Source organism: Aulonocara sp. 'chitande type north' Nkhata Bay, linkage group LG13 (assembly GCF_057382095.1).
Source record: "Aulonocara sp. 'chitande type north' Nkhata Bay isolate Kocher_YH1m ecotype deep benthic linkage group LG13, A_spYH_male_GT1.1, whole genome shotgun sequence".
Lineage (NCBI taxonomy): Eukaryota > Metazoa > Chordata > Actinopteri > Cichliformes > Cichlidae > Aulonocara > Aulonocara sp. 'chitande type north' Nkhata Bay.
Window position 1 is genome coordinate 8,135,366 of NC_141356.1, and position 14,925 is coordinate 8,150,290.

Consider the following 14,925-nt stretch of genomic DNA (forward strand, 5'->3'; position numbering starts at 1 on the left):
CCTTATTTCTCCCATTTATTTGCCTGACTTTATGGATTGGGAGAGAAAAAGCCAGTGGCTTTGAAGATTTGGTGAAGACTCACAAAGGGGTATGTGCTCAATATAAACACAACAAGACTTGTGGATGTGTGTGTGTGTGTGTGTGTGTGTGTGTGTGTGTGTGTGTGTGTGTGTGTGTGTGTGTGTGTGTGTGTGTGTGTGTGGATTTCAGTCCCTGTTTGAAGTCCTCCACTCTGGCAATTACTTCATATCAAGGATTAGATGAGGGAGAGGGCATAGACGAGACACAAAGATGGAAAGAAGTGAGAGCTGAGAAGGAAGGTAGCCGATTCAGTGGGAGGACAGAAAAAGGAGAGAATAGAGATTGAGGTTTGCACTGGAGTTTTCTTTTCCCTGCAAAGGAGGCTGTACACATTCTCTAAACATTAGCTGGAAGACAACTCCTGAAATCGTGGGAAGATCACAGGTGCAGCAAAACACTGCTATTTCCAGCATGGCGAAGACAAAAATGCACTATGAATAGGAGATGATCACCATAAATCAGACGTAGCCACCGTGCAGATACAGCTGTTGCAATAGGCATGACGGTGAGGTGAATTTTATTTATGTTTTCTTAGTGTTTCTGAAAATTCATTGCAGCTCTTTGTTTTCCAAAGTTTTCATCAGTTTGAAGTACAGATTCCAGAGAAAAATGTTCTTCTACTGGAAATAAAAGTTTTTTGTTTACTTTGACATTGTTTTGATGTTCAAAAAACCAGCAAATTATACAGAAATTGTCTTGCATATGATGACTTTTCTTTTTCATGTATACCAGAGTAATGAATAAAATCACAGTCTCATTTCCACTCGAGTACAATCGGTAAATAATGTCCGGGCATCCTCACCTCTGGAATATTGACAGTGTATGGCTGCCCGTGGAAGTTTGGGGCGTTATCGTTCACATCTCCGATCTGGATGTTAACTGTGTCTTTGACCACCTGGGGAAAGAAACACCTTGGTTAAATAGTTCCAAAGCCACTGCCACACGTTTCCTGACAAAGAGTCAATGTAAATGTGACACAAAGCCACGATTCAGAGTCAAAGAAAACAGGACAGGTGTGTGACAGATTTCTCGCTGGGGAGAGTAGGTGGAATGTCACTTGTTTCAGCAACTATACTGTGTTGAGTCGGACAGGTGTCATGTGAGGAAGAGAAATAAGGGTAAGTGTAAAAGTGAGAGACTGAAAAAGAGACAGATTGCAAGGCCTCTGTGTGATATGAGGTCAGGCTATATGCAGGATGTCAGCGTGTGAAGAAATGTGTCACAACTATGAACGCAGTGCAAATCGGTCTCTTACCTCTTGATTGTCACTCACGTAGAATTCAACCTGCATCTCTGACTTGGTCTGGTGGAGACAGAGATCCATATCAGCACAAAATTTGCATAGACATGTAAAGCAAAGGAGCAGAGCAGAAAATCAGAGACAGAAAACAAAAAGGAGCTACAGAAGCCACTCTGAGCTCGACGTCCTTTGTGCTTTTCCCCTCACATTGTTTTGCACTTTTCGGGACTCTTTCATCATTTGATAATTTACGCCGCGTATCCTATTTTCAAAATTGTTCTGTGTGTCTTTTCTTGTACCCGGTGCATTTGCTTTGGTAATGTATGAGCGTGTGTGTAGCATTTAGTATGTGTGTGCACGAGTTTGTTTGTTTGTACCTCACGGTCGAGTTGCTGTCGAAGCCAGACCACACCGGTTTCTTTGGTCACAGCGAAATACTTCATGGCCTCTTCTCCTGAAACCCCATAGATGAGGGGTTCGCCTTCAGGATCATCTGCCTTCAGCTGGGCCACCGATGAACCTGTCAGCGAGAGAGTCAAAGGTCAGAAGTCCTGCAAAGTCAAAGTAGGCATCAACAAATTTTTAATGACTGAGCCAATTTAGAAAGCGCTGATTTGTGAGAGCATGCAATTCCTGAATATTCACACAAATGCAGTTGTCCTATCAGAATTTCCAATTTGCATGTTACATGTAAAAGTTAGCCTTGCATTAAAAATTGATCAAAAAAAATATATATATATAAATAAATACATCAAAATAAAATGCAAAAGAGTTAACAAGGTACCATGATTGTGACAGAAACTCTGACTTCTCAACATTATATTCAAGGAAACCTACTAAAAAAGAGAGAACCACAACAACTATATGTTGTAAAACTCCAGATGTCCTGGTAGTGTAACGGCTGAAGACGACTTGAAAACACACAAAGGCTCAGCACAAAGAAATGCAGTAGCGTGCAGGAGCAAAGGATTTTTAATTGGAGCTGCAGCAGCTCACGGGCTTCATTCATCATAAACAGTAGAAGCTGGCTAATCAAAACCAGAGGTGGCGTGCTATCATGCAGGTTAATCCGCCACGCTGGACAGATGTATCATGAGGCTGTGTTTAAGAGCGGCACAGAAGACGGTATCAAGACCTCCAAGCTGGTTGGCAAGGCTCATTACCCTCCAGGGTCAAACTGCCTGTGCACAGCATTGTAAATAATATTATATATATTAAAAAAATTAAGAAATATATGAATCCGGGAAGGATTAGAAGCTTTTTCACAAATATCAGAGGCAAGGTTTTCCTCACTAAAGTCCAAAACATACAGTACATAAAATACTTTAAGATACCAGTCACTGTCACTTCACAGATACCTAGTTTGAAATTCCTATTCATTTCTGCCCTGTGCCTCTGATCTGTCCGGTGACAGACTTTGCCCGTGTTTGTTTCCTGCCTCTCAACCTATCATAGCTGGGATGGGCTCCAGCACCCTCCTCACTAGCTGCATAAGTGCTTGGGAAAATGAATGGATGGACTAGAGCGAGAACCCAGCCAAGCCAGTGTATTTCCCTGGTCCCAAGCCCAGATAAATGTGGGTTATGTCAGGAGGGGCATCCGGCAAAAATCTTTGCCAAATCAAACACACGGCTCATCAATGATCGGTCGGGGTCCAGGTTAAGAATGACCGTCCTCAGTGTTGTTGGCCAACAGGGTGCCGGTGGAAACTGTGCTTGTGTTGGCCAAAGACAAAGGCGGAGGATTGTTGTCACGGGTTGGATGACATGGAGGGAGATTAAGGGATCGGCCGAAAGAAGAAGAAGAAGAAGAAGACTATACCAAAACACTGTGGGCTTATCTTTGCCTTGTAACTGCTATTTGTGCTCACACTGTTAATGCAAAAAATGCTGTTTGTAAATTCAAAAATGTGAGAATTTATCCTAAATGTCAAGACAGGATAACCTCACGGAAACACAGAAACTTAATCTGGGGTGTAATTTTCTTTGACTGCCTCTTGACCTCAGGGTGATATATGCTGAGGTAAGCATTTGACTGTTAATTAGGAACAGGTTTGTTTTTTTAAAATGAGTGCATGGACAGAAGAGAAAATAAACAGATCATTCAATAATTGCACAGACACAAACACTTGTCCCCCCTCCCTGGCCAGACAACAGAAGTGAAGCCAAACTAAATCAAATCTGTCACTTGCGCACCACACTGCTTAATACAGTGACCAATTAGGCTTCACAATCACACACCCCTCTCGTTTTATTAATACACCCCATTTTCTTATGAAAGGGTGGCAAAAATGACTAATTAATATAACGATTTATGAACCCCTCTCATTGCAGTCTAATGAGATTTATGCAAATTCAGCTGCTTTCAATATGAGTTATAATTTGGTTGAAGACGATGCAAATTAAGCATTTTACCCCATAGTCATCAATAATAACTGTTTTTTTTCCTCCTCCTTTTGGCCCTCTCGACTGTGAACGAATTGTCTGCTCCACGTGGGTAGACATACACTTGAGTGAAGGATAACAAATGTTCATTTCAGACTATGTATGAGAGACAGTCTTGTGGAAGATTAACTCTTACTGCTGAGAAGAAAGATGAACCGAGACCAACTTACTGAGAATATGAGTTAGATTCTCTGCCCTGATTAGACAAACGAAGGGCTGCTCTAGATGCTAATATATTATATCACCAAATATGTGTGCAGTTATATATTATTGCAATAAATAAATTTTTTACATAGAGATTTAGTGCAGAGACCAATAACACTGCCTGAGAACTTCTTTTCTGGCTCCTGTGGGTCAGTTTTGTTTTATTAACAGATTTTTTTTAACCTTGCCTAAGGTTATAGACATTAACAGAGCAAAATGGGTGTACTTAGATAAAGACAATAGGATCGACATAATTTATTTTGTCCTCAAATATGGAAATTTCTGAGGTATTAGGATATTATACTTTGGTGAAAGACATTCTTAGCATAAATTAAGGTAGAAAAAAAGATTTAGACATTTCAATAAACGACAAATTGTAGAAAAGTGGTTAATTGTATCATTTTGTTTTGGTTTTTTTCTTACAGATTTTTGAAACACTGTGTTTTTTCATTTCAAGTTATTTATGCTGTGTTAGTTTAACATTAGGATTCATTTTCAGGATTGTGGGTAAAGAAAAAAGGTGTAAAATACTTTGGGTCATGATTTAGGTTGAAGTATTAACATGTAAGGTGAATGTTATGTTTTGGTTAACGTAAGGCAACTAATGGTTATAGTTTAGGTTGGAGTAAAGAAAATGAATGTAAGTCAGTGCAATGTCCTCTAAAGTCACATATACACAGCTGTGTTTGGGTGTGTGTGTGTGTGTGTGTGTGTGTGTAGCGTAGGTATCCCTCTAATGCTTATCTCTAACACTGTGACACCAAGCCCTTTCGCCTGACAAATGATGCTATTTAGCAGCAAGTGATGCCAGTATTACTGTTATGAATGATACAGTGCACATTAATATTGCCCCCTCCCCATCCCTTCTAGTCTGCAACACTGCATTCATGACAAGAGCAATGGGCGAGAGGAACCATCTCTCTACTTCACCTTTCTCTCTACGATTGTCCTCGGAACCTCTTACTTCCTCTACTTTTCTCTCCACTTTTTGGTTGTATTCACGTTTGTAAAGTGACACTAAAGTCACAAAGTCAGAGACATCGTCATTACCAGGACAGCAAGAACTGCCATCATGAACTTGATCAAGATGCTTTGTGTGTAAATATAACTAACAATCAGAGAGAAAAAAGTTAAACAGCATAAAACATTAAAAAAAACCGAAATTAGACTTAAAGATTTGAGTTAACTGATTTGAGTTTTTTTTTTCTGTTGTTGTTTGTTGGTTGTTTTGTTTGTTTTTGTGTTGTGAAATGTTAAAAACAAATAAAGACTTCAATTATAAAAAACAAAACAAAACGAAATTAAATCTAGCCTCTCATACAGCATCCTACACTGCTGCAACCAGTGAATCACAGCACAGATCCTGAGGGACACCTTGTGCATATCTCTGTGACATCCGCTGCTTCTGGCAGCATAGGAATGAGAATGAGTGGGTCAGAAACACAGCAAAGGAAGGTAAGCCCACAAAAACATCTAGGGACTGAACTGAAACAGCTACCGCATCTTGTTAGATTTGCAGATCAAGTATCTGAGACTTTCTTCTTAAGACCCCACAAATTTCAGATTACTCATTCAAGCTGTGAAGGTTCCATAAAGATGTTGAATGAATGTTAAATAAAAACACTTTCCACCTGCTTACAGAATCAAAGAGGACAGATACCTAACTGAGAAGCTTAAAGAAAACAATGAGAGCATTTAGGTTTAAATGTCTGGGCTGGAGTGTGAGATGGCCACAATAAGGAAACAGCGAAAAATGAGGGTAGATGTTAGTGGAAGGGAGGAGGAAGAACAATGATGTTTCTTAAAGGGAGTAACAAATACACCCCATTACTGCAAGCACTTTTCCAAAAGCATGAGTTCGTAAAGACAAACCATTTTTGCTTCACTATGTCAGGACTGAAATTCACACTACCACTATAGGCATAAGCCTGAAACTGAGGAAGAAGAGGAGGAGGAAAAAAGCAAGGAAGACTTGCTAACCTATAGAGAGCAACACCTGGATGTTTTACTGAGCCCAACCTTTTAGAAAAGGCATGGGGGCCCGTGGGGGGAGCTAAATCAGCCGCTGGAGGACATCAATCCCTGCTGGATCAATAAGAGTCGTGCCCGTTAGACGGGGACTAGCCTCGGCCCTGCCCTGGGGCCTCAGGCTTGGGAAAGAAAAGGGGCTGTAGGCCAAAGCCCTGTTTATTATGTTGGTGACATCTCTAGACCTCTCGTTCATCTGAGTTCTGATTCACTGGGACAGGCACTGTCAGCACTGCAATTTCAGGCATGCAGTGAATTATAGCTTTAAATTTTATGGAGCACAGAGGCTTAATGGATATATGGGCAATGTTCAGCTGTCTACCAGCAGGGGCAAACAAAAAAAAAGAAGAAAAAAAAGAAAGAATGGATGAAGCCACCTCGAACTATATGAGATTGACTGACTGTGCAGGATGGTGCTGGAGAGAATCTTGATCTTTACCTGCTCTGTATAAATACTTGATGGGTTGTCTTGAGGCAGGGCCAGTAAGACTGAAGTCATGCAATCACTTGGCTGATGAGTCAGTATGATGCCACTCATGTTACTGCACTGTCTATCCGCTGACAAAGAGAGCCTTCAAACACATCAGCAATGCCAAGCTGAAGCCGCGCTGCCTCACATCAATCACTGCCATCAAAAATTCACACAGGAAAACACTGTCATAAGTTAACTGGCAGCATGAGCTAATTTCATACAGCGCACTTCTACTTTAAAGTGAAGCATTTGCCACTTTATAGATTACCACGTGAAGAAAATTTGAAAACAGATTGTGGTGAGAAGCAAAAATAAATTTCACATCTGTCAAACAGAACAGTTGTGATTATGAGAGTGTGACTCCAAGCTACAGTGCCGTACACTTTTCAGCATCACAGATAGCAAGCGCAGAGCTAAAGCACAAAAGCAAACGAGAGCATGTGCAAATTATATGCCATTGCAGCACAATGCAAGGACGCAAACACTCATATCATAAAAAGCGAGAGCGATAGAGTAACCTGAATGAAGCAACAGGGTAATATCCGATAATGTTGTTCCATAAAGCTGTGCTATAAACTTACACACATACAGAAGGAAATTCTACTGAATATACTCGGCTGCAATAGCTATCAGCAGTCTCTGTTTGTGGTATATCTGACAGTGTGGTAACAGAGCATGCACACCCCAATGCACCAGTCCCTGTTCATGTATATGGAATATGTGCTATGGTGAATCTTGTTAATCTGACCTATTACTGACTTTGTCTTAGCTGAGGTAAATACTTTACTGTGACACTGAATTTTAGAAAAATCTCAGTCTGTCATGGACATGATACTGAAGAGGTAAGTGTGAGAGACAAAATCAAGATGAAAAGAGTTTGGATTTTAAAGAAATCAGGTATGCAAAACCTGACTTCTGCATATTCTGGTCATTTATATTTTATGTTTTATAGAAGATCCGTTTTGGTGCTGAGATGTGGACAAAGAATTTCTGGCCAGTGTCAGTATGTGAGCTGAAATCACAGAATACCTCACATGCATGTGGAATATTTCTATATTCACCATATATAAAAATATATAAAAAATACGGACAGAATATGTCCCCAAATCAGATATTGAGACTCAACAATAATAATTTTATCAATTTTTTTAGACCACTTCCCAATGTAAGGTTCATGATACAGTCATGTTTTTAATGGTTAATCCACCTGTGTGTGCAATCTTTTGAATCAAAATGATAATTTTTGTTGGTATGCATACATTTTGACATTTACCGTTTTACAAAAACTAGTAGTTGATTAAATCAACAAATTACGGTTATTTACCTGCATTTCCGGATAGAAAAAAAGTTAAAATAAACAACAATATATAAGTTTTAAACACATTTTGGAGTAATTTCTAAAATATTTGCATTTTCTAGTCTTGTTGTGCACTGTAGAGATGATATGTTTAATACTTTCATGTGTTTGTAGCTGTCTTTCTTATGAATTCATTATATATATCTGGAGCATCAGACAGCAGCAGGATCCATATGAGCATTTCTGAAACAAGGGAGGTATTAATTTGTTAGTTACAATAAATGATCAATGATATGGGGAAAGAATTGATCTGGATGTAATAAAATAACTTTTTGCTCTTTTCCACACCTCACACAGGTGAGGTGCAATGTGAGATCCTCACAACACATCCTGAGTGAGTGAAGAGACAGAAATGGACTCTCAAGCATCAAGCACAATGCACTTCTCAGTTAAAACCCTCGGCAGTCATAGCAACGTACAAACTTAACTCCATCAGTCAATTTGGCTCATGTGAAACACTTTGAGACTAATTTATGAGTCAGATTCCATCAAGGGATTTAAGCAGTTTCAGACTCATGCTTTTAAGAGACCTCTTGGGGGCATATGCAATGAGTTACACCCTTGCCACCAGTCAAAAACACAGCAAATGAATCTTTCTTCTATTCCTTTAGAAATAAGATGGAAATGAGTTAAAATCAACTCATTGCTGCTTTCTATGCCCACGGTGTTGTGCGCTTTGTTAACGTCTACAGATACAGGTTGCCTCGGGGAAGCCAGTTGGACGTAGAAGTAAACTAAACAGATCTACCTGGAATGACAATAGTGTGGTGGCCAGAAAATAAGTGCTTGGACCTCCATTTCCATATAAAGAGAGAAGTACGTGTTTGGGAGGCATCTTTAATAGCTGAAAAAAGGATGCATGCTGTTAGTTTATATCCCCGTAGGATGAAAATAAATACGGAGACTGACAGTAAAACCTTTTCCCCCACGGTGGTCAGTTAAATAGCTAACAATAAAAAGATGGGAAAAAAGAGAAAATGGCTCACCAATAATGTTTCCAAGTCTTTATGTCTCAAATAAACAAATGCAACCCATTTGTAAATTGAAAACTGCAGAGGACTACAATGTTCCTGTTGGGTAGTGGACACAAATCACAGCTAGAACCCTTTAAAGGATGTTATATCTGTCTGCTGCTGCAAAACAAAGTAGATTTACCACACAAAAATCTTCCCAAAAGTTCCTCTGAAACAAAACATTTGCCGTATTCCATTTCATCTTCCTCTCATTCACCTTTTCTTCAGCTTCCTTTCTCCTGTATGCACGTGTACTTATGTTTAAGTGTTCACACACGTGTTGGTGACATCAATAACTGCGATGTGGAATCGAGCCAAAGACAAATTGTACCTTGAGTCTGGCTTTAAGTGACTCCTGTGTTTCAACAACATACACCATAAGAGTCCTTGAGAGGCTGTGTATTAATCCGACAGATTTATGACTAAATCTGTCACGGATGAGCGGACACCCTCTGCCTTTTCTTTAGCCACTCCTGAGAGAAATACACGCCTCCTAAAGCATACACTCAACATCTGTGCGTATAACTTTTGTGTACAGCCTGAACATACTCAGTAACACAAGATAAACATATTTATAAGCTATGAAAATGTAGAAGTACTCATATTGATATACATTTCCTGTGGAACCTCTGTTTAAGTGATTAATGAAATGTCTGAGAGAAGCACAAAGAAACATGCAGTTTGACTGTGAATGTAGCATATGTAGTGTACAGATTCATGGCTGTCTTCTATAGAAAGGAGGCAATCGCTATTAGAGAGCTTAAAAAGGAGGCGAAGTGTACTGGAAACAAATGGTTTGGGTACCTGTTCACAGCTTAAAATAAAAATTCTTCCTCACTATGCTGTAACCTTGCCAAAACAGAACAAAGTCAAAGTGATCTGTTTGTTTCCTGTTGAGATTCCAGAAGAAGAGGCATCAAGGTTTTTGTGTATTTTAAGGTGCACAATGATGAATGTCATAGGGAACTGCAACTCTGTGTTATGTGACGGCTGTGTGCAGGCAGGAAAAGGACCCAAGGTGCAGACTCCAGAGACAAACGTAAACTGAAACAGCTTTAATACTGAACTCAAACAGAACAAAAGTAAGAATCCAAATAACTTATACAGGCAGCCAAAACACACAGCAAAATAAACAGCAGATCACAACACAGACACAGAGAAACACAGGGCTTAAATACACAGAGGGAGCAATCAGGGAATGGGTAACAGGAGGGAAACACAGCTGGGGCAAATCAGGCCTAACGAGACAAAGGGAAGCGAAACCAGATACATTAACCTCAGACAAGGACCTTCAGAATAAAACAGGAAACATGACACAGACTGAACTAAAGACACAGACTCACACGCACTGCAACAGAGGAAACAAAGACGTGGGACCAGGGCAGACACAGACACTGACTGGACACGGGGATATAGCAACTAAGGATACACAGAGACGCGAACTAGACAAGGGGATACAGCTGACAGGGGAGACAGAGCAACTAGAGAAGACAGAGACATAAACCATAAGACAGAACTCAAAGAAACCAAAGACTAGAAATAATAAATAATATAATAAACTCAAAAACCCTGTGTCAACGACCCAGGCATCCTAACACTCTGATTATTTTAAGTATATTTTAAAGACAAAAAGAAATAATTCACATAAAAGAATACCATTAGAAACTCTAGCAAATAATTTTTGAAGCTGACTTCCGTCCAGACACGAATCATTGGTTGCCTTGCGTATGATAAGAGCGATCGCACGGCGATCTGAGGAAGAGGCATTTGATTGGATGTCCGGCTCAGGATTGGCTTTCTAATACACCCAAATGTTGAAGTGATGAAAACACTGACTGACAAGGCTGTGACTAACCAATCACGCTGAGAAACTTGGAGGACAGTGAAGGACATTAGTGGACAGTCATCCCACGCATTGGTGAAGGGGGACAGACCTGTCACTGCAAATTCACACGCAGCTCCATTCGGTCTCCGATCACACAGTAAAGCTCTTTGCTCTTGCTATTTTCTGTTCCATCCCATCACAGTCTTGCTGTTCCCCCACTCTCTCTCTCTCTCGCTTTCGTTTTTTGTCATCCTCTCGTCACGCTCCGTCCTGCTTGTGGAGGCCAGACAGAGGGACACAGGCAGCGCTGATAGGAGTGGACAGGTGGCTGTGTGCTGCTAAGGCTTCTGCAGTGACGGCTCAGCCAGCCTGGCCTGTCGTTGTCACAAAAGCAAATGCCTGCCCAAAACACACACATCCAACCCAAACCGCACCACTCCTGCCAATATGCCAAAATGTCCATCAACAACGGCACTTTGTGAAGAATGCCCAGTTTTTTCATTTTCTTTCTTTCTTCATGTCTTGCTCTTTTCATCTGTTTTTTCTTGCTAAGCTCAATTTTCAAGCCAGTTCTTATTCTGTTGTTTACCTCTCGTTTCTCTCCCTACATGCCCTCCTCTCCCACACTGGCCCTCTGCTGACCCCTCCAGGACTGACTATTACCTCAGAGTAAGCTAAATCATGGTCGGGTAATGGAACATGCCACTTTCACCGTGAAGCCACACACACATAAACACATCCACACTAAAACAAAAGCTTCTCCCTTTTGACCTTTTCTCTCCCGTTTACATGTTTATCATTTGTCCCCTGTATTGCTGAAATATAAGGTTGATGTTGTTTCTGTCAGCCCTGCGAATGTGGATGGAGATATTGGGGTTAAGGCAGGAGCTAGGGTCAAGAATGAGGCTCTGGCAAGTGAGAGGTGAGCTAAAGTTCTTGTTGTCACTAATATGGAACCCTTCTGAAATAAAAAAAAAATGTCCTGCTTATTCTTTAAAAAACAAACAAACAAAGAATAAAAAGAAAAAAGAACAACAAAAACTGAGACAAAATGCAGAAGTGTGTGAAAAAACTGAGTGATGATCCAGTAGAAAGACGGCCTCATGTTTGACTTTAGAACACTGTGGTGTACAGAAGAGGATGCCCAGGTCCTTTTGGCTGTGAAACAATCCCAAATCATCATCCCTCCACCACTATGCTTACTGTGACGTATTTGTCTTGATATGCTGTCTTTGGCCATGATGCACAGCACCACATTTGGAGAAAACCAAACATCTTATCTGTCCAAAGGACATTGTTCTAGAAGTTTTGTGGTTTGTTTAGATGCAAGCTTGCAACCCGTGCTGCAATGCTCAGAGAGGATTTCTTTCTCCAGGCAACCCTTCCAAACAGGCCATACTTGTCCAGTCTTTTTCTCATTGTACTGTCAACAGCTTTAACATTTAACATGAGGCAACATTCAGCTGAGGCCTGTAGAGTCTGTAGCTCAAACTCTACAGGCCTTTTTGCAATTTCTATGTATATATTGCAAGGAACTGCATGGAGACATGTTGTAGACTAAGATGAGTTGCACTGAAGTGCATTCTAGTTCCTGGAAAGCTTACAAAATGCCCATGCTTTAAATATTTATTAAATAACTACCAAGCTATCTGAGCACCTCAGGTCAGTAAAGTAATTATTACTGGTAATACTAAAGCTGCCAATCAATAAATACTTGTCATCCTCTGTTATGTGGCATGATGTTCAAGAGAGGTTCCAAGTACAAGACACAGTCTGGAGAGGTAATGAGGAAATGTCTTTACTGGCAAAGCACAAAAATTAGAGAAACAGTCCAAAAGGTACGAGCAAAAAATACAGAACCTAAAGGAACAGGATTCATGAGGAACACTGCATGTACAAAGACAAGACTATATACATTTACAAAAGAGTGATTACACAGTAAAACAGGGCTACATGTAAAGACAGTAAAACACACCTGTTATTTTATAAAACTCTTCTCAAGTTTTATAAAAAGCAGCTTAATGGAGACTTGTCTGTGGAAATAAATGTTTGTTTTTTTTGTTAACACTGAAAATACCGAAAATGGTGTTGAAGTATCCACTTCAGTGTCTATCTAAGTGTCCCGCCTTGTCTAAGGAACAGTTCCAGCTGAAATGCTTCAGACAGCAATGGTAACCTTTCTGTTTTTATCAGCAAGTTCTCAAGTCGCAGATATCTCTTAACAGCAAAGGAACAACACAACTTTCTCAAAGCAAAATTGGAAATCTTGGAAGTAGCATTGATGCTGACCGTCCATGCTGCTAACTGTCGACTTCACAAGTTGCCACCGACATGTATGGATTGGATGGGTTGTTACCGACACCTGGAGAAATGTCAATAGCACCCTGAGAAATATATTTAGTTTGGAAAATGGTGATGTTTTCAATACTTATTTTGTAATTTTTAACTATATATTAAATATATTATATATTTTCAACAATGTGTCTCACTTTTTCTATGTGACAAAGAAATGCTGAAAAATTGCATTTCTGCAGTAGATGATGAAAAATCAAATGAACGTTAGTGCAGCAAGAATGGCCATGTTAGTAAAGAGAAAGCTGTAAAATTTATGAAAATACAGCTAAAAGTCCAAATTTTATGCATTTCTTCATGTTTTCCAAAGCTGTCCAGTAGGCCAGATTGAGTACCGTATTTCCCGGACTACAAAGTGCACCTGAATATTAGCCGCACAAGCTAAAATCAGGGGAAAATCCTGTTTTGTACATACATTAGCCGCACCTGACTAAAAGCCACAGGTGTTTCAATGTTGACTTATCATATGTAAGAGAATATGCACAAAGGGAATTGTCAGGAAAGAGATGGCTGTTTGGAGACACACCCCTTTTATTAATATTTTGAAAAACAAGTTATGGGTACATATTTGCACATGTAGTACATAACAGTAGCCTACAGCACACCAGAAAAATAGATTCGGACTACCTTTTAGGCTCAGGTGCAGTGACACGGCTTTAACAAGAAGAAAAGTCAGTCATTCACCACCATCTTCCTGCGCACTAAAACCACAAAAGTCCTCTCCTCCAGTGTCGGATACAAACAGGCTCAGGATGGCTTCGTCATCCACTCTCCGCTTCTCTCCTTCGTTGTCACTTTCAAAACCAAAGAAATCCTCGTTGTCAGTGTCAGAGTCGAACACCCTCTGAAGGGCCGTGGCGGTGTCCTCCTCTCCATCATGCAGCAGTCCAGCCCTTCGAAATCCGTTGGTGATCATGGATGCTTTCACACTTTTCCACGCTGTCAGAATCCACCGGTGGAGTTGAGCATAACTTGCTTTTCGCAAGTTTATCGCCGCTCATCATCCACGCCTCCCGCTGAACGCGTACCGCTACTTTGAAGTTTGTTTTTCGCGCTACTTCGTACGGCACTACGTTGCCTGGCGGACGGACATGTGACTAACATACCACTCTTGAACCCCGATCCTTCCGCCAGGCAACGTAGTGCCGTACAACAGCGGAACAAACAAAACAAATCGTCTTACGATATCACAAAAATCATGGACAATCCATAGAAAAGCCGCACCTGACTAAAAGCCGCAGGGTTCAAAGCTTGTGCAAAAAGTAGCGGCTTATAGCCCGACAATTACGGTAATTGCCAAGCCAATTCATGCCCCCGGGCCTTATGTTTGACACCCCTGGATCACGTTATTATAGCATCACATTACTCCTATTTTATTGTTGGAAACTTAACATAACTTAGCGGCAGCAGCCAAGCTCGGGAATCTCTCTGGGACTTCGGCCTCACCAGACAGGTGTACCGTAACAGTTGCAAAACGACACTCTGGTCTGGATGCCGCCCGAGCATGTCTGATCCCGGTCAGCTCCAGCTCAGTTAGGTTTAGCTGACTAACTGGCCAAGTCAACGCCAGCTGGACTTTGTCTGGCTGGGCAGAGGTACAACCACAGCTCTATCTTCAGCTTCTCTTTCTCTCTTGCTCTCTCTCCCTCTCCCACTGTCTCTCTCTCATGTCCATCTGCTGTGAAGCCCTCTTGCTCTCATTGCCTCCTTTGCCAGTATCTATTCCAATTTCTCCATGTGTGTATCACTTTCACATCCATGTTTTCCTTCACCCCCTTATTGCTTCAGCCTGCCTCTTCCCTTCCATTAATCCTTCATTCTCTCTTTTTCATTTTTTTCCTTCAATATTCCTCCAGCACTTTCCTCCCATGATATTTCCCCCCCAATTTTTCTTTTCATTTCTTCTTC

The 14,925-nt window shown here is 40.7% G+C and overlaps 1 protein-coding gene across 1 annotated transcript in view; it reads right to left on the reverse strand.

Annotated features, from left to right (window-relative positions):
* cdh23 (cadherin-related 23) overlaps window positions 1–14,925 on the reverse strand; it is a 197,426-nt gene that overhangs the window by 148,761 nt on the left and 33,740 nt on the right. The window contains exons 4-6 of the mRNA XM_086258526.1: window positions 1,700–1,842; window positions 1,338–1,385; window positions 885–977 (exon numbers count right to left, since the gene is read on the reverse strand). Coding sequence (XP_086114652.1) covers window positions 885–977; window positions 1,338–1,385; window positions 1,700–1,842 — 284 coding nt within the window. The remainder of the gene's footprint in view (window positions 1–884; window positions 978–1,337; window positions 1,386–1,699; window positions 1,843–14,925) is intronic.